Source organism: Trichechus manatus, unplaced genomic scaffold (genome assembly GCF_000243295.1).
Source record: "Trichechus manatus latirostris isolate Lorelei unplaced genomic scaffold, TriManLat1.0 scaffold00130, whole genome shotgun sequence".
Lineage (NCBI taxonomy): Eukaryota > Metazoa > Chordata > Mammalia > Sirenia > Trichechidae > Trichechus > Trichechus manatus.
Genome location: NW_004444066.1, coordinates 1,621,844 through 1,640,587, shown reverse-complemented (window position 1 = coordinate 1,640,587; position 18,744 = coordinate 1,621,844). Strand labels below are relative to the sequence as shown.

At 43.4% G+C, this 18,744-nt stretch overlaps 1 protein-coding gene across 1 annotated transcript in view; it reads left to right on the top strand.

The window, feature by feature from the left end:
* ARHGEF37 (Rho guanine nucleotide exchange factor 37) overlaps positions 1-18,744 on the top strand; it is a 39,782-nt gene that overhangs the window by 1,321 nt on the left and 19,717 nt on the right. The window contains exons 2-3 of the mRNA XM_004384907.2: positions 399-522; positions 8,527-8,674. Coding sequence (XP_004384964.2) covers positions 399-522; positions 8,527-8,674 — 272 coding nt within the window. The remainder of the gene's footprint in view (positions 1-398; positions 523-8,526; positions 8,675-18,744) is intronic.

The window sequence follows — 18,744 nt, the reverse complement described above, 5'->3', positions numbered from 1 at the left end:
TGAGTAGGGCTGGAGCCTAGAATGCATCTCTTCATAATGGTGGTAGGTGCCAAGTGTTCAGAGCTGGAAAGAAGTCCAACTTCTTGCCGCTATTGGACAGATGGGGATACTGAGAAAAGAAAAATGCTTGTTGGCAGCAGACCTAGGATAAAACCCCAGTCCAGTTTTCCTTCCATGCTGAGTAGTCAATCTCTTCCTCTCTTCTTACAGAGTAATGACAATGTCTAATGAGTAAAATTTAAAAAATCTGTTGCAAACATTACATTGGGACGGTAAGTCTTTCCAAGCATGATGGGACCCTGATGGTGTGAGTGGTCTGGACTGTTCTGCAGTGTCTGCAGATCCAATCACTCCACGGAACTCCCAACGACCTCCCATGGTTTCTTTGTTCCTTCCAGCTGCCACAGGGAGACCTGGATGTCCTGTTCTCAAACATCGATGATATCATCCAGGTGAACAGCAGATTTCTTCATGGCCTGCAGGAGACGGCCTCCACAGAAGAGGAACAAGTGCACCTAATTGGTAAGCAAAAGACCTAGGGAGTGGTCAGCCTCAGATTCCCAAGGATTGTCCTCAGCATGTGGTCATTGCTGAACTGTCTCCAGAATTCTGGAGAAATGCAGCTCATTGGGAGTCTGTTTTTGGAATTCTTGAAACACAGTGTGTCAGAACCAGCAGGGCTTGCAAATAATATCTAGTCCAACCTTATCACTTTATAGATGAAGAGACTGAGGCCCAGAAAGACATCCCCATGGTCATGCACAGCTGAGTCTTTAGTCTGAGTCTCTCTTACATTCATTCATTCATTCCAGAGTCTGCCAGTCACTGTGCTGTGTGCTGGGGTGACAAGTTAGTAAGAGAGATAGAAAATAAACAGATACATGAGAATTTTAGGCAGTAATTTATAATTTGAAGAAAATGAAACAGTTGTAGTAACTTCTTAAGGAGAAGACATTGGAGCTGAGACCTAAATGTCAGGGAAAAGTCAGCCATGAGAAAATCTGGAGGAAGAGGAGAGAGAATAGCTATGCAAAGGCCCTGAGGCAGGGATGAGTATAGAAGATCTGAAAGAAAGCTGTTTGGTGTGGATTCAGGGGAGTAATAGAGGATAAGATAGAAGAGACAGACCAGACCATGCAGACTTATAAGCCATGGTAAGGAGTTTGGATTTTATTCTAAGTGTGATAAGAAGTATTGGATAGTTTTGAGCAAGGGAGTGACATGGTCTGACTTATGTTTTTCAAGATCTCTTTGGATATCATGGGGAATGGATTGTGAGGGAGTGGAGAGAGTGGAAGCAGAGAGACCCATTGGGGGCTTTACGGTGATCCGGGTGAGAGATACAGGTGGTCCCCTTATCCTGGAATGGTTAGGATCAACAGAGGGTGGGTGGAGCATAAGAAGGGATTGGGTGTAAACCTCACACCTGTCTCTTTCAGTCACTTCCCATCCACTGCCTGGGGGTGCTTGACAAAATGTCCAGGGTCAAGGGTTTTCCAGTGGAGTCAGGAGATGAGGGTGAGGGGGTGTCAGGTTCTTGCCCTAAGCAACTATTACTGGTGTTCTAATGTTAAGTTCTAATTAGTGGTTTATTTTATTTAGCCCAATACAATGGCAGAGAGGAGAAGGGTGTTAGGGTGTCCAGTGCAATGGCCAGTGAAGTCCCTCTGGCCTTTACACAACTAATCTTCCATCCTTACCTAGACATAAACGTTATGGGTATTAAAAAAAACCAAATATACAAACAAAATACCCACTTTCTGAGTGTTCACTAAATGCCAGACACTGGTCTGATCTACATGTATATGTTTAATCCTCACAGCAACCCTAAAGGTAGATACTGTTCTCTCATTTCACAGTTGAGCAGACTGAGGCTCAGAGAGAGGAAGTAACCTGCTCAAGGTCACGCCTCTAGTGGCAGAGCCAGAGTTTGAACCCAGACAGTCGGCCAGTGCTCTGAACTGTCACACTGAATTGCTTCTACATAGTAGAGTAGTGAGATTAAAGCCCGTGTATTATGTGTTATTTTTCCTTTGAAAACATAGTTCTTTACTAAAATGGCAACACGAATGAGATACTTTCCCCTCTAAATGATAGATGAATACAAAATTAAAGAACAAGATTTTAAAAATGTGTCTGAGTAGATGTTCTCACCCTTTAATTATTTTATTCTTATTTGTGTTAATAATTACCACTTATTTGAGTGGAAATTCAAATGACCTCAGGCTAAAGGCATTCTAAGGGTCAGAGGACCTTGAAGTGTCAAAAGAAACTGAGTCAATAATAAAATTAATCTATTAGATGAGGTTTATTAAGGCAGAAGATTCGAGAATCGGGTGGCATCAAACCACATGTGGAGAAGTACTCCACTGATTATCAGCAGAGATTGGCTTATAGCAACAAAACTCAGAAGCAAAAGAAGCTTATTTCTGATTGACTTATACAATTTACGATTGAAAGGCTATCAGGATTTCATTGGTCAACGAGGGTGGAAGCAAGGTCAGAATCTCTTTGGTCAACGAAGGTGGCCTGATTTACAGGAAAGCTAGGCTTAAATTTCTGTAAAGGCAAGTCTAAGACGTGTTGTCAACACAGCTGCTGCTGCCATTTTATCAACCACATGACTCTACTTTTATTTCATTTAACAGAAGTCAGGCTTTTCATTTGCTATGGGTTCAATGTTTGACGTGGCTCCTTGTTGAGAGTCCTTGCTTGTCTCTCTGCCTTCCTGCTTGACCTGCAAAGAGTAAAGATGCCGCTGTCCCCCGAGCACACCTGATGACATCTGCGGTTGCCGCCTTCACCGCTTCCCTGGTAGGGTTGCCAGAAAGGATAGAAGAGGTCTAATTAAATTTGAATTTCAGATAAACAACGAATCATTTTTTAGTGTTAGTATATCATATGCAACATTGGGGGCATACTTATACTAAAAATGATCCATCATTTATCTGAAATTCAAACTTAACTGGGAGTCCTGTATTTCTTTCCCCGAAACCTGGCAACCCTGTTATTCCCTAGCCTTTAGAGAGTCTACAGAAAATGGCCTCCTCATTCTCTGCCCCTTGTGGTTAGCCAGAAAGGAGGCACAAGAACCCACATGGCTTTTCTTCTCGTTGGGGCAACTATGTGCCAAGTTGGGGCTGCTCTGGCTCCTGCCAGCTCTCTCTCCATTCTCCTTGTACGCTCCCGGCCCCCCAGGCCTTGCTAGAAAATGAAGACCCTTTTCCTAACCTGGTGGCTACAGCATTCTGAAATAATTTTGATGTCATGGAACAATTTGTATATAAATTGTTGAATGGGAAACTAATTTGCTCTGTGAACTTTCACGCAAAGCACAATAAAATGGTCAGAAATAAATAAAACAATTTTGGACCTCTGGCAAGACTATCTTTTACAGACCGTTTTCTCCTAAACAAGTTGAGTTCCCTTTCCTTATGAACGATTCAAAACACAACTTGGATGTACATAGGAGTTCCTGCACAGGCTCACATCACCAGAAGGCACCATGGCCGAGTGCAGAACTGTCCAGTAGAAATATCATGTGACTGGGCTGAGGGCTGGGGACCATGTCTTGGAGGACATCTAGCTCAATTGGCATAACATAGTTTATAAGGAAAATGTTCTACATCCTACTTTGGTGAGTAGCATCTGGCGTCTTAAAAGCTTCTGAGTGCCCATCTTAGATACGTCTACTGGTCCCACCCCGTCTGGATCAAGGGAGAATGAGGAAAACCGAGGACACAAGGGAAAGATTAGTCCAAAGGACTAATGGAACACAACTACCATAGCCTCCACCAGACTGAGTCCAGCACAACTAGATGGTGCCCGGCTACCACCACTGACTGTTCTGACAGGGATCACAATAGAGGATACCAGACAGAGCTGGAGAAAAATGTAGAACAAAATTCTAACTCACAAAAAAAGACCAAACTTACTGGTCTGACAGAGACTGGAGAAACCATGAGAGTATGGCCCCCAGACAACTTTTTAACTCGGTAATGAAGTCACTCCTGAGGTTTACCCTTCAGCCAAAGAATGGACAAGCCCATAAAACAAACAATAGTACACATAGCTCAACCATGTATGTGAGACTAAATAGGCACACCAGCCCAGGGGCAAAGACGAGAAGGCAGGAGGGGACAGAAAAGCTGGATGAGTGGAAATGGGGAGCCCAAGGTCAAGAAGGGGAGAGTGTTGACACGTCGCAGGGTTGGCAACCAGTGTCACAAAACAATATGTGTATTATTGTTTAGTAAGAAACTAATTTGCTCTGTAAACTTTCACCTAAAGCACAATTAAAAAAAAAGAAGTCGTAGAAAAAAATATTATGTGAGCCACAAATGTAAAGTTTTCAAGTAGCTACACTAAAAATAATTAAAGAAGGAGGTGAAGTTTTAATGATATATTTTATTTAACCCAATATATTCCAAATAATATTTCAACGTGTAATCAGTATAAAAATGATTAATTATGAGATATTTTACTTTTTTTTTGTACTTCGTCTTTGAAATCCGATGTGTCTTTTTCACTTAAGCACCTCTCAGTTTAGACGTGCCTTATTTCAAGTGCTCGGTAGTCACATGTGGCTGGTGACTGCTGTATGTGGGCAGTAGAGTCTAGTGGTTTAGAGCAGGGGCTTTGGAGTACAACGGACAAGGCTCCACCACCCACAAGGTACTTCACATCTCCGAGCCTCGGTTTCTACCTCTTTAAAATGAGCATGACATTAGTACCCATCTTCTGTGCTAATCATGGTGGCACCAAGTACCTAACATGGAGTAGCCCTTTTCATTCTCACATCATTACTTGTTACCTATTATGATTATCCCTATTTACTAAAAAAAAACAAAATAAGACAAAAAAACCCTGAGGCTCCAATCCGTTAAGTAACTTTCTCAAGGTCACACAGCTTGACCAGGTAGAGCTAGGGTTTGAATCGAGTGCTTTGAGCCCTAGAGCCCTAGCTCTTAACCATTTTGCTTCTCTTTCTCTCCTTTCTGACTAATTCCAGCTAGAGGTAGAGTGTCCTTTTGATGTTGGCAGTACCTTCTTTACTAATCTGTGACTCTAGAAGGACTAACCAAAAAACCAAACCCACTACCGTTGAGTCAATTCCAACTCATAGTTGAGTCGATTCGGACTCATAGCAACCATATAGAACAGAGTAGAACTGCCCTATAGAGTTTCCAAGGCTGTAAATCTTTATGGAAGCAGATTACCACATCTTTCTCCCTTGGAGCGGCTGGTGGGTTCGAACCACTAACCTTTTGGTTGCAGGCAAGCCCTTTAACCACTGTGCCACCAGGGCTCCAACTAGAAGGACTAGAGCCTTTATTTTGGTGCCCCAAGCATTCCTATCTCTTTGGGCAACTCTGCTCTCTGGGAGTTTGCTTTTCTCCACCCTTCAGTTACTGAAAACATCCCTGTCCCTGGCCAGACTGGTTAGGATATAGTTTATTCGGCATCAGTCACATTCCTGAGGATGCACTCATGTTGCGGAGAATGTGGGAACCACTCTAGATTTCATGGCCACGCCCTTGCCATCTCCTAGGAGGGTCTTCTCTGCAGTTGGCTGATGTCTTCCCTATCATGTGGGTTCTCCTTAGCTGCAGTTTTTGGGTGATCTTTCCTGGTCCTGCTCTCCCTGGTTCTGGGGCTCCTCCTCCTGGAGTTATCTTTGAGGACTGGCTGGACCAGCACTGGGGAAGGGGTTTCGTCTTGGGGTGGTAGTCTTGCGGTGGGTGTCTTCTTTTCTGAGAGCTGAACCATCTAGGTACAATCTGATGTATCCCAAGGGTGTCTGGTTCAGGTCAGAGGTCCAGCCCCTGGCTTAAGCAGGCAGTAGGGTCAGCCGGACTTCCTGTGGTCCATGGCTCCCCACCTGTCCTGTTGTGGTTAATACATTTCTTTTCACCCCACCCCTTCCTCCCTAGATGGTAGAAGCTCTTGCCTCGACATTTGTGATAGCCTTCTAATACTCCCTCCGTTTTTGCTTTCCCTTAGTTTAGTCTAGTTCAATAATACAGTATTGATTTTTTAAAACTTTTATTTTGAGATAATTTTAGACTTACTGAAAATTTGCAAAAATAATACAAGTTCCCATATACCCTTTACCCAGCTTCCCCTAATTTTAACGTCTTACATACTCATGGTGGAATGATTGAAACCAGGAAATTAACATCAGTGCCATACTATTAACTGCTCTACTGACTTTATGCAAATTTTACCAGTTTTCCTATTAATGTCCTTTTTCTGTTCTAGGGTCCAACCCAGGATTCCACATTTCATTTTGTTACCTTGTGACCTTGTTGTTGTTAGATGCTGTTGAGTGGATTTTGACTCATAATGACCCTGTAGGACAGAGCAGAACTGCCCCATAGGATTTCCTAGGCTATAATCTTTATGGGAGCAGATTGCCAGGTCTTTCTCCTGAGGAGCTGCTGGGTGGGTTCGAACTGCCAACCTTTTGGTTAACAGTCGAGGACTTAATCGTTGCTTCATGTGACCTTACTCTTCTTCAGTCTGTGACAGTTCTTCAGTCTGTGTCTTTCGTGACCATAACACTCTGAAGAGTCCAGGCCATTTATTTTTGTAGGAGATCCCTCCATTTGGGTTTTTCTGATTTTCTTTCATTATTAAATTGAAGTTATGCATTTTTTGGCGAGAATCAATGTTGTGTCCTTCACAGCACATCGTATCAGAGGCACATGATGCCTCTGTGTCTTTTTACTTATGGTAATGTTAGCTTGGAGCCCTGGTGGCACAATGGTTGAGAGCTCGACTGCTAACCAAAAGGCTGGCCGTTTGAATCCACCAGCCGCTTCTTGGAAACCCTATAAGGCAGTTCTACTCTGTCTTATAGGATCACTGTGAGTCAGAATCAAGTGGATGGCAACGGTTTCTGTCTTTTTGGTAATGCTGTCTTTGAACACATAGCTAAGATAATATCTGCTAGGTTTTCCACTGTCGATTTATTATTTTTCTCTTTGTAATTACTAACTGTCTTGTGGAGGGAAACTTTGATATACAAATGTCCTGTTTCTTCTCAAACTTTCGCCCGCTGATTTTAGCATCCATCAATGGTTCTTGCCTGCAACAGCTATTACTGGTGTTTTCATGGTGATTTTCTATTTCTCTTATTCCTTCTACATTAATTAATTGGAATTCTTCTAAAAGGAAGAGCTGCCCTTTGTCCCCCATTCATTTCTTTATTCAATTATGTATTTATATCAATATGGACTCGTGGGTATTTACTTTATTCTATGGATTATAATCTAATGCTTTCTTCATTTTCTTGTGTTTACAATTGGGAGCACTGTCAAGTTGGCTCTTGTGTCCTTTTAATATGCCCCCATCAATTTTTGAACACCTCTTTACTTTCTAACACTGCCAGATGGTCCAGGCTCATCTTGTATTTTTTCTGCCCTGACCTTTGAATCAGCCATTTCTTCTAGGAGCCCTTGTCCCTATTTTTGGAGAATGGTATTTATTTAGAAACCAACTTCTAGGTGCTAGGTGTACTCATTGCTACTGGGGTGTCATTGCTCCTAGGCCCTGTCAGCTGACAGAGCTAGGAAATATATGCATGTATGCTAACATGTGCACATGCATATCTGTATTTCTTTCTGTATCTATCCATCTGTATGTATATTTAAAACTATGAGTTCATACTGATACCTCAGTTCCAATCCATCCATCCATCCATTTAACCATCTATCTTTATCTATCTATCTATTGTTTATTTACTGACTTCTCCACTAGAATATAAGCCCCATGAGGCAGGGGCTTGATTTTGTTCACAGGGTTTAGAACAGTGCCCGGCACATAGTCAATAATAAACTCTCGGTAGATGTTTGGTGAATGAATGAATTTTGTGTCAGGTACTTTACATGCATTATTTCACTTAATCCTCACAAACAATGCTGTTGTGATTCTCATTCTGTAGATGAGAAAATGGAGGATTAGAGAGGTCAGACACTTGCCCCCAGGTTACATGACTGAGAAAGGGTGGACCGGAGGCCTCGCCCTCGCTCTCTCCAGCTCCGAAGCCCCCACACTTAACCACCGGTGCTATGCTACAGTGTGTCTTGATAAACAGGGGGAGGGGTCTGAGCAGTACTTGCCACACACAGTAATTGTAAAGGTACGATGGGCTAGTGGTAGTGAGTGTGTTTTATAAACTGTGAAGCACTGTGCAACTGTGAGCATTATCAGTATTAGTACTGTAATCATAGCTGTCCTTTGTAAAGCACTCACAGTGTGCCAGCCTGAGCTTTACATCTCCTGCCACTTAGCCCTTACAGCAACTTTCTGGAACTCAGATGAGAAAACTGAGGCTCAGAAAGGTAAGGTAACTTGCCCAAGGTCACACAGCTGGTTAAACCAGGCAGTCTGACTCCAGCGCTGGAGTGCTTACCTGCTGCACTTATTGCCTCCCTGTTCTAAGCAGGGGGACAGATGGGTATGCCCCAGCGAAAATGGGGACCCTCCTCACCCTTGATTGGTAACTTATTTTTTCACTGCCAGGTAACTTATTCCTGGAATTCCAAGAGGAGTTGGAGCGAGTCTATAAGGTCTACTGTACCAGCTATGACCAGGCCTTGCAGCTGGTGGAGACGTACCGGAAGGAGCCAGAACTGCAGCGGGAGATCCAGGGCATCATTGAGGCAGTGGTGTGAGTAAAATGACGACCATTGACCTCAAGTCTCACCCCTACTTAGTGCTGCTCACCTTGCTTTAGGAGTATATCAGTATTAGTAGCTGTATCAGGTTATGCTGCAGAGACAACTCCAAACTCTCAATAGCTTAAAACAACAAAGGTTTCTATCTTCCTTATGTTCCATGCTCACTGCAGGTTGACTTGGGGCTCTGCTTTCCATCATCTTTACTCCAGGGCTCAACCTGACATCAGCCACTGTCTGGAATATTGCCAGTCACTGTGGAAATGGAAAAGAGCTCTGGAGGGTCTTATACTTGTAATTACGTACTCAGCCCAGAAATGATATCCATCACTACTTCATTAGACAGGACTAATCACATGGCTTCATCCAACCATTAGGAAGCCAGGGAGTGCTGTCTTCTCACATGTTCAGGAGGTGGGAAAGCAGAAACATTTGGTGAACGGCACTCATGATTATCACCGGGAAGGGCAACGAGGTGGTGGGAACCATGTGTTGCAAGCAACAGTGGAGGGAAACAGGTGTGTATCACCTGGGGAGCCTTCTCTCCAGATGGCTGAAATCCCACCACATGGAAAAGGATCAGACAGCCCAGAGCTGGCACCAGAGGATGGAAGATCCAGGGAGGCAGATGTAGGGGAAAAAGATTTTTTTTAATTTAAATTTTGAATAGGTAGTATAGTCACATGGTTTAAAAACTTAAAAATATAAAAAAATTATACCGTAAAAAAATCTTCCCAACCTCGTTCCTTCATTCACCCAATTACTATGTTCATACCCCTAAATGTAAGGTAACAACTTTAAATTTCTTATGTATCTTTGCAGGATTCGTTTATGTATATACAAGCAAATACATGTACTCCTTGTTTTCTTGCCTTTTTAATGAAAGTTTGTATCTTGTTGTTGTTGATTTTTTCTTTGTTTTGTTTCTTCACTTACAGTATATCTTGGAGGTCTTTCCATTTTAATACATACATATATCCAAAAATACCAAACCAAGCCTGTTGCCATCAAGTCGATTCAAACTCATAGCAACTCTACAGGACAGAGTAGAACTGCCCCATACGGTTTCCAAGGCTGTAATCTTTACGGAAGCAGACTGCCACATCTTTCTCTTGCACAGCGGCTGGTGACTTAGAACCGCCAACCTTTTGGTTAGCAGCAGAGCGCTTAACCACTGCGCCATCAGGCCTCCTTATACATACATACATGATCCTTTTAACAGCTGCATGCTATGCCACCATGTGACTGTTCCACAGGTTATTTAACTAGTCCCCATTAATGGACATTTGGTTTGTTTCTACTCTTTTGTTAATACATATAGTGCTACAGTGATTATTTATGAACATATGCCGTTTCACCCAGGTACAAGTATTATCTGTAAGGTAAGCTTCCAGAAATGGAATTGCTAGGCCAAAGGAAATATGCATTGGTTATTTTGATAAACATTGAAAACTTTCCCTCTGTAAAGGTTGTAACAATTTACATCCCTACCAGCAACGTTTGACAGTGTCTCTTTCCCCATAGCCGCACCAGCAGAGTGAGCTATCAAACTTTAGGATATTTGTCACTAGAATAGGTCAAAATTGTGTCTCCAAATGGTTTCATTTTGCATCTATCTTATTATGATTGAAGTTGAGCATCTTTTTGTATGTTTAAGGGTTATTCGTGTTTCCTCTTCTGTGACTTGTTCTGCTGCTTTTTGGTTCTAAAAGGAGTTATATCTTCCCCAGAACAAGCCCACTAAAGGGAGAGAGATGATCATTTTCTAGAAATCATAGTAATGTAAGAAGACCAGAGGTTGTGGTTTTTGTCTTACTTGTACATTCCCTTTACACCCAAGAGAAAGACAGTGTAGACTTAGGTCTTTGAAAATGAGATTCTACCACGTGGCACCTCCTACTAATTCCCCTCTTCCTCTTCCTTACCCTTTATTTACCGCTCAATCCTCCTCCTTTCCCCTGAGCCTCTTTTTCGAGTACCCATGTCCTAGCCCAGTGCCCTGTCCTGCCTCCAAAGAAAATACTCATTTCTCCTTTTGGTTCATCCCTTAATGGATCTTACTATAGTAGGCTTTTGCAAGGGTCGCTATACCCATTTCTACAGGAATCAGACAAGTAACAGAAATGAGGAAGGCATGGTGCCAAATGTGGGGCAATAGGGGCTGATGGAGACTGTGGCAAACCACAGAGCACAGATCCTATGTGAAGAGTGCACGTGCAGTCCACCCTCAGCTGATTGTTGCTATATCAAGTAGCTTTTGCTGCATAACAGACCACTCCAAAACATAGTGGTTTAAAACAAGCATTTATTTTGCTCACATTTCTTCATGTTAGTAATTTAGCTGGGCTCAACCAAATAATTCTTCTGGTCCTGGCTAGGCTCCCTCATGTGACTGAGATCAACTACAGATCACTTTTGCTGATCTTGGCTAGATTCTCATGTATCTGGGACACATAAACTGACTCAGCTCTGGCCACATGGTCTCTCATTTTCCATCAGGATAGCTTGTTCCAATGGTGGTCAAAGGGTTGAGAGAGAGGAAGCATGCCAAGACCTTTGGGGACCTCAGCTGGGAACTGGCATGCTGTCACTCAAATCAACTCGTAAAGCCAGCCCAGATCCAAAACCCATTGCCGCTGAGTTGCTTCCAACTCATAGCCAGTCTATAGGACAGAGTAGAACTGCCCCATAGGGTTTCCAAGGAGTGGCTGGTGGATTCGAACTGCTGATGTTCTGATTAGCAGCTGAGCTCTTAACCACTGCGTCACCAGGACTCCAGCTCAGACTCAAGGGGTGAAGAAATTGACTTCACCTTTTGGTGGAAGGACCTCCAAAGTCACATTCAAAAGGATGTGGATACAGGGAGGGGAATCATTGCAGCCCTTTTTTACAAACCATCTGCCTCAGTTGCCGTGTGGGATTGCTGGTCTGCGTGGCCAGATCCTCTGGTTTTTCAAGAGAAGCCAGAAAACTTGTATATGTTGGCATCTAGTTTAGACTTTTTAGAAACTGTGTCTGTGGACGCTGCTGGCACAGAAGCTGCTGTCTGTCATGTCCTCTGCACTCTGGTCTTTCCCAGCTAGCCCAGGCCTTCTGTGGGCTCTGGATCCAGCTCTGCCCCTCACTCACCTTGGGAGAGCTGTTTCACATCTCAGCACCTACTGTCCTTACGTGTAAAGTGGGAGTAATGATGGCACCTGATGGGGGCATAAACTCATTGCACACAAGTGACAATAAATCCCAGGAATTGGAATTATCTTGGCTAGACGGGGATTACATTTTCCGAGACACACGGTGGTTCCATCAAAGAAGAAAATTTTACCAGATAATGTTAAAACAGGCAAGGAGGACTTTTATTCAAAAAGAAGTGGGAAGGGAAGGGAAGGGAAAAGGGGAAGGAGCAGTGTAATGGGGGAGGGGGCTAGCAGAACTAAGTCCGAGGTCCAGCTGTACCAAAGCAGAGATGGAGGAGGTTTTAAAGGAAAGTTAAGGGGATTGACACCGGGATGGACCAGTGATCCACTAAGGTTGTGATCAGTGCTTTTCTGTTCAGAATGTTTCCTTTCTTAGGCCACGTGAATCCTGAGGGCGGGTGGAGACTAGAGGTGGGTGCTGAGGGGTGTGGGGAGAGGGAGACAAGGCTTGGACTGAGTAAGGAAGGTTGAGGAGATAAGGAAGGGAAACACCTGTTCTAAAGTTATTTAAACAGAGTAGATCATTAAGTAGATCATCATACATGAAGAAAGCAAGAGGTCATTAAAAAGACAGGAAAGAAAGAAAAGACCAAAATGGACGTCAGAAGAGACTCTGAAACTTGCTGTTGAACGTCGAGTAGCTAAAGCAAAAAGAAGAAAAGAACTGAACAGAAGATTTCGAAGGGAGACTAGAGAAGACAGAGTAAAGTATTATAATGACATGTGCAAAGAGCTGGAAATACAAAACCAAGCTGAAAGAACTGAAGAAAAATTCAACCCTCAAATTGCAACAGTGAAGGATTCTATGGGGAAAATATTAAATGACACAGGAAGCATCAAAAGAAGATGGAAGGAATACACAGAGTCATTATACCAAAAAGAATTGGTGGACGTTCAACCATTTCAAGAGGTAGCATATGATCAGGAACCAATGGTACTGACAGAAGAAGTCCAAGCTGCACTGAAGGCATTGGCGAAAAACAAGGCTCCAGGAACTGACGGAGTATCAGTTGAGATGTTTCAGCAAACAGATGCAGCGCTGGAAGTGCTCACTCGTCTATGGCAAGAAATTTGGAAGACAGCTACCTGGCCAACTGACTGGAAGAGATCCATATTTATGCCTATTTCCAAGAAAGATGATCCAACCAAATGCAGAAATTATCGAACAATATCATTAATATCACATGCAAGTAAAATTTTGCTGAAGATCATTGAAAAGTGGCTGCAGCAGTATATCAACAGGGAACTGCCAGAAATTCAAGCTGGATTCAGAAGAGGATGTGGAATGAGGGATATCATTGCTGATGTCGGATGGATCCTGGCTGAAAACAGAGAATACCAGAAAGATATTTACTTGCGTTTTATTGACTCTGCAAAGGCATTTGACCGTGTGGATCATAACAGACTATGGATAACACGACGAATAATGGGGATTCCAGAACACTTAATTGTGCTCATGAGGAACCTGTACATGGATCAAGAGGCCGTTGTTTGGACAGAACAAGGGGATACTGCATGGTTTAAAGTCAGGAAAGATATGTGTCAGGATTGTATCCTTTCACCATACTTCTTCAATCTGTATGCTGAACAAATAATTCAAGAAGCTGGACTATATGAAGAAAATCAGGGCATCAGGATTGGAGGAAGAGTCATTAATAACCTCCGTTATGTAGATAACACGACTTTTCTTGCTGAAAGTAAAGAGGACTTGAGGCACTTAGTGATGAAGATCAAAGACCACAGCCTTCCGTGTGGATTACACCTCAACATAAAGAAACCAAAAATCCTCACAACTGGACCAATAAGCAACTTCATGACAAATGGAGAAAAGATTGAAGTTGTCAAGGATTTCATTTTACTTGGTTCTGCAGTCAACACCCATGGAAGCAGCAGTCAAGAAATTAAAAGATGCATTGCATGGGGCAAATCTGCTGCAAAAGACCTCTTTGAAGGGTTGAAAAGCAAAGACGACACCTTGAGATTAAGGTCCACCTGACCCAAGCCATGGTGTTTTCAATCACATCATATGCCTTTGAAAACTGGACAATGAATAAGGAAGACCGAAGAAGAGTTGATACCTTTGAGTTGTGGTGTTGGCGGAGAATATTGAATATACCATGGACCGCCAAAAGAACGAACACATCTGTCTTGGAAGAAGTACAACCAGAATGCTCCTTAGAGGCAAGGATGGCAAGACTACGTCTTACATACTTTGGACTTGTTGTCAGGAGGGATCAGTCCCTGGAGGACATCACGCTTGTTAAAATACAAGGTCAGCAAAAAAGACAAGACCTTCAATGAGATGGATTGACACAGTGGCTGCAACAGTGGGCTCAAGCATAGCAATGATTGTGGGCATGGCACAGGACCAGGCAGTGTTTTGTTCTGTTCTGCACAAGGTCGCTACGAGTCAGAACCAACTCGACACCTAACAACAACAGCAGTCATTTGTTACAGTAAACCTGCTCCAGAACACTCAAGAGTGAGGAATTTTCTTTAACAAATCAAAAACAACCCATTACTGTAGAGATGATTCTGACTCATAGTGACCCTATAGGACAGCGTGGAACTGCCCCATAGGGTTTCCAAGGAGCAGCTGGTGGATTCGAACTGCTTAGCAGCCAAGCTTTTAACCACTGCACCACCAGGGCTCATTCTTTAACAAAAGCAAGGGTAAAATTCAGCTTTGTCAGTTCTGAACTCTAAAATCCGAAACACAAAGCAGCTGCCTTTGAGCCCATCCTGACTCATGATGACCCAATGTGTATCAGAGTAGAACTGTATCCCATAGCATTTTCAATGGCTGAGTCCCCCCCCATCACCAGGCCTTTCTTCTGAGGCACCTTATGGTGGACTCGAACCACCAGTGTTTTTGTTAGCAGCCAAGTGTGTTAACCTTTGCACCACCCAGGGACTCTTTATTGGTCTTAATGGCCCCTTTTTATAACAAATATTAAATACATGTATTATTCTGAGATCGATCTCAATCTGTATGTACGTGTATAAATACACACATATGTACTTACGTACATATATGTGTATATATGTAAAACCTTATATAAAAACCAAACCCTTTGCTGTCGAGTTGATTCTGACTCATAGTGACCCTACAGGAAAGAGTAGAACTGCCCCATGAGGCTTCCAAGGAGCGCCTGGTGGATTCGAACTGCCGACCTTTTGGTTAGCAGCCAAACTCTTAACCACTACACCACCAGGATTTCCAAACCTTATGTACATAACTGAAAAAAATCAATATAATGGTCCAATTCTTTTATAAAGGAAAAATAAAAGGAGTGTAGTTTATAGTGTGCAAGTGCTTGGGCACAACTGCACTAGAAGATGTCATGAAGCAGTCGGATGCTTGCATCTACTTACAATGAATAAGTTTGAATTCAAGGAAAGAAGAATCAGAAGCCATTCTGTACAAGAAGTACAGAACAATGAAAAAGCAGAGAATGTGTGTAACCTAGAATGACATCTAGTAATGATAACAAGGAGCCCCAGTGGCATAGTGGTTAAGAGTTTGGCTGCTCACCAAAAAGGTCGGCAGTTTGAATGCATCAGCCACTCCTTGGAAACCCAATGGGGCAGTTCTGCTCTGTCCTATAGGGTTGCTAGGAGTCGAAACCGACTCGAAGGCAACAGAGTTTTTTAAAAATGATACAAACCTGACTTTGTTGTATGTGATAAGAGAAAGAAGGAAATAACATAACTGAAGTAGGGATAACATTACATTCTGGAGGCTAAGTGTGATATTCTTGTAGATGGCCTGGGTCTTATTTATGAGTATGAGGTCATAATTCCCAGCTTCATGACGTGTGACTGGATGGAGTTCACGTGTCTGAAAAACACATCTCGGTGCTTGAAATTGCAGCACATCTTAAGGCATTCGTTCAGTCTCTGAATATTCAAAGGTTCATGAGCCAGGGAACGGTTCTCCATAGTGCAGGACTGTCTTCACAGGACCCGCAGCACCCCTGGCTCCTAGCCACTGGATGCCTGTAGCATCTCCTAGTCTATGCATTTCCAGAACCCCCCCGGTGGGAACCTCAGGTCTAACTCTGCTCCAGAAACGACACACTTCCTGTCAGCCTGGTTTTTGAGCTCCTCCCTCTTGAAACAGTAATCTTGGCTTTTGTGTGCTTATGATCTTGGGGTTTGGCTGACTGAAGGTTAGGAGAAAAGACACCATTCAATTAGATTCTTTGTGATTCCAAAGTGCATGCTGCTCCCAACCTTTATTTGGGTGGTGAGTGGGTGGAGTGTTCCCTTTATCTTGTCCCTTAGGCAACGCAACCCACCAGAGGGCCAAGGATAAAAGGCTTGGCCTTGGCACCCCGCCCAGCAGGAACTCTGCCTTAGGAAGGACAGCCCCAATGGTATAACACGTAGAAGAGGCCGCCTGCAGAAGCAGATCAATCCTGCGCAAAGCACCTGCAATTCCAGAATGACTGCAGAGGCCGCAGTGTTTGGAGAAGGCAAATAACCTGTTCTTCTTCACTGGCCTTTTTTTTTTTTTTTTAAATTGTGTTTTAGGTGAAAGTTTACAGTTCAATGGCTATTTTTGTTTGTTTTAAATATAAAATTGATACATGCTCACTGAAAAACAGAAAATCCAAACAATACACAAGTATTAAAGTAAAAAGTCTGCCCCCCTCGACTTCCTATTTCCCCATCCCTCCTTCAGTAGTTAACATTTTCCTTCCAAATGTTCTTCTATATGTTTATAGACAGACAGAGAGTGTTCGCGCACGAGCTTGAGCATTAGTTTTTTAAGGGGAGCCCCCGGGTGGTGTAAATGGTTAGCACACTTGGCTGCTAACCGAAAGGTTAGAAGTTCGAGTCCATCCTGAGGAACTTGGAAGAACCACCTGGCAATCTATTTCTGAAAAATCAGCCACTGAAAACCCTGTGGGGCATGGCTGTACTCTGACACACATGGGGTCACCATGAGTTGGAGTCAGCATAGTCAGGTCTTGCCAGGTAATCCTGCTGCTCACCTTTCCTTCCCACCCCCTGCAGCCCTGAGGGGGCTCCACCTGCTATGTCTCTTCTTGGCCTCGTGGCTGATCTTTCCTGGACATTTGGTCTGGAGATTTTTCCTTAGGAAGAAGAGTAAGAGGCTAAAGGAGAGGGGCCAGAGAATGGTCTGGAGCAGCATTTGTGAGTCTTCTTGGAGAAGGCATACTTGGGCATTTGACAGACCCTTGTGGGATTCTTGGAAGGCCAACCTGAGGGTTCCTAGTCATCATCAAGGACAGACTAGTGAAGCCTTTTCCCTGATGCCATTGACTTGGGGAACGCTCTGCAAATTCCAGGCGTCATCAAGAAGGCCACTAGAAATAGTTATCAATGCATCAAATGGTGCACCTGGAAGGGACCTCACCACCATTAGATTTTTTTTTTTTAACTCTTTTTAATAAAAAATGTTAAGCCTATGGAAAAATAGAATAATGAACACTCACATACTCATCACCTAAAAGTAACAACTCTCAGCATTTTGTTATGTTTGCTTCATCTATTTTTAGGCTAAACTATTTAAAGGAAATTACCAATATTACAACATTTTGTCCCCAAATACTTTAAATGCATCTCTAAAAATTAAGTTTCTGTGATTTTTTAAACTTCTTTTTTTTTTCTTTAAGTCATCAGAACCACTTGTTTAAATGAAATGTTGCATGGGTGCCCAATGTGTAGAGTTGTGTGGGGGATGTATCCAAGTGGAAATGCCAGTACACAGTTGAATATGTGAGTCTGAAGCTCTGGGCAGAAGCCGAGGGTGGAGTCTGGGTTCAGGATGTGTTTAAAGCCTGAGACTAAATGAGGTCACTAGGAGAGTAAGGGGACAGGAGGAGAGGAGGCCCCAGGTGCTCCAGCCTTGGAGAGAGGCCAGCAGAGAGAGCTGAGAGAGTGGCTTAGAGAGTGTGAGGGGAAACAGGATGGAGGGTGTCTCAGGAGCCAAGAGAAGAAAGTGTTTCAAGAAAGAAGAGCGGTCAGCTGTGTCTGCTGCTGAGATGTTGAATAAACCGAGGGCAGGAACCGACCACTGGATTTGGTATAGATGGGGAACCAAGGCCCAGACAAGGGGTAAGGTGAGAACTGACAGTATCCATCTCACATCTTTTGTTACTGTTATCCAGTCAGCCCCTGACTCATGGTGACCCCATGCACAGTGTAATGGTTAACACTGTGATCCACTGGACCTACATTGGCTGATTATCGGAAGTAGATTGCCTGGCTTTTCTTCCTAGTCCACCTTAGCCTTGAAGCTCCACTGAAACCTGTTCGGCATCATAGCAACACACAAGTCTCCACGGACAGAGAGGTGGTGGCTGCACGTGAGGTGTACTGGCCAGAAATCAAACCTGAATCGGCATGGAAAGCAAGACTTCTACCACGGAACCACCAGTGTCCCCCCATCTAACATCTTAACACAGAAACAAAAACCAGTTGCCACTGAGTTGATTTCGACTCATAGCAACATCATGTATGTCAGAGTAGAACTGTGCTCCATAGGGTTTTCAATGGCTGTGACCTTTCTGAAGTATCTCTCAGTGGACTTGAACCTCCAACCTTTCAGTTAGTGGTTGAGCACTTAATGTTTATACCACCCAGGTAGTCATCTAACATTAAAAAAAAAAAAAAAAAACAGTTGCCACTGAGTCGATTCCAACTCATAGTGACCCTACAGGACAGAGTAGAACTGTCCCATAGGGTTTCCAAGGAGCAGCTGGTGGATTTGAACTGCCAGCCCTTTGGTTAGCAGCCTGAGCTCTTTAACCACTGCCCCACCATGGCTCCATCTGACATTTAGCTCTCTCAAATTACAGATGAGGAAACTGAGGACCACAGAGGGAGGGTGACTTGCC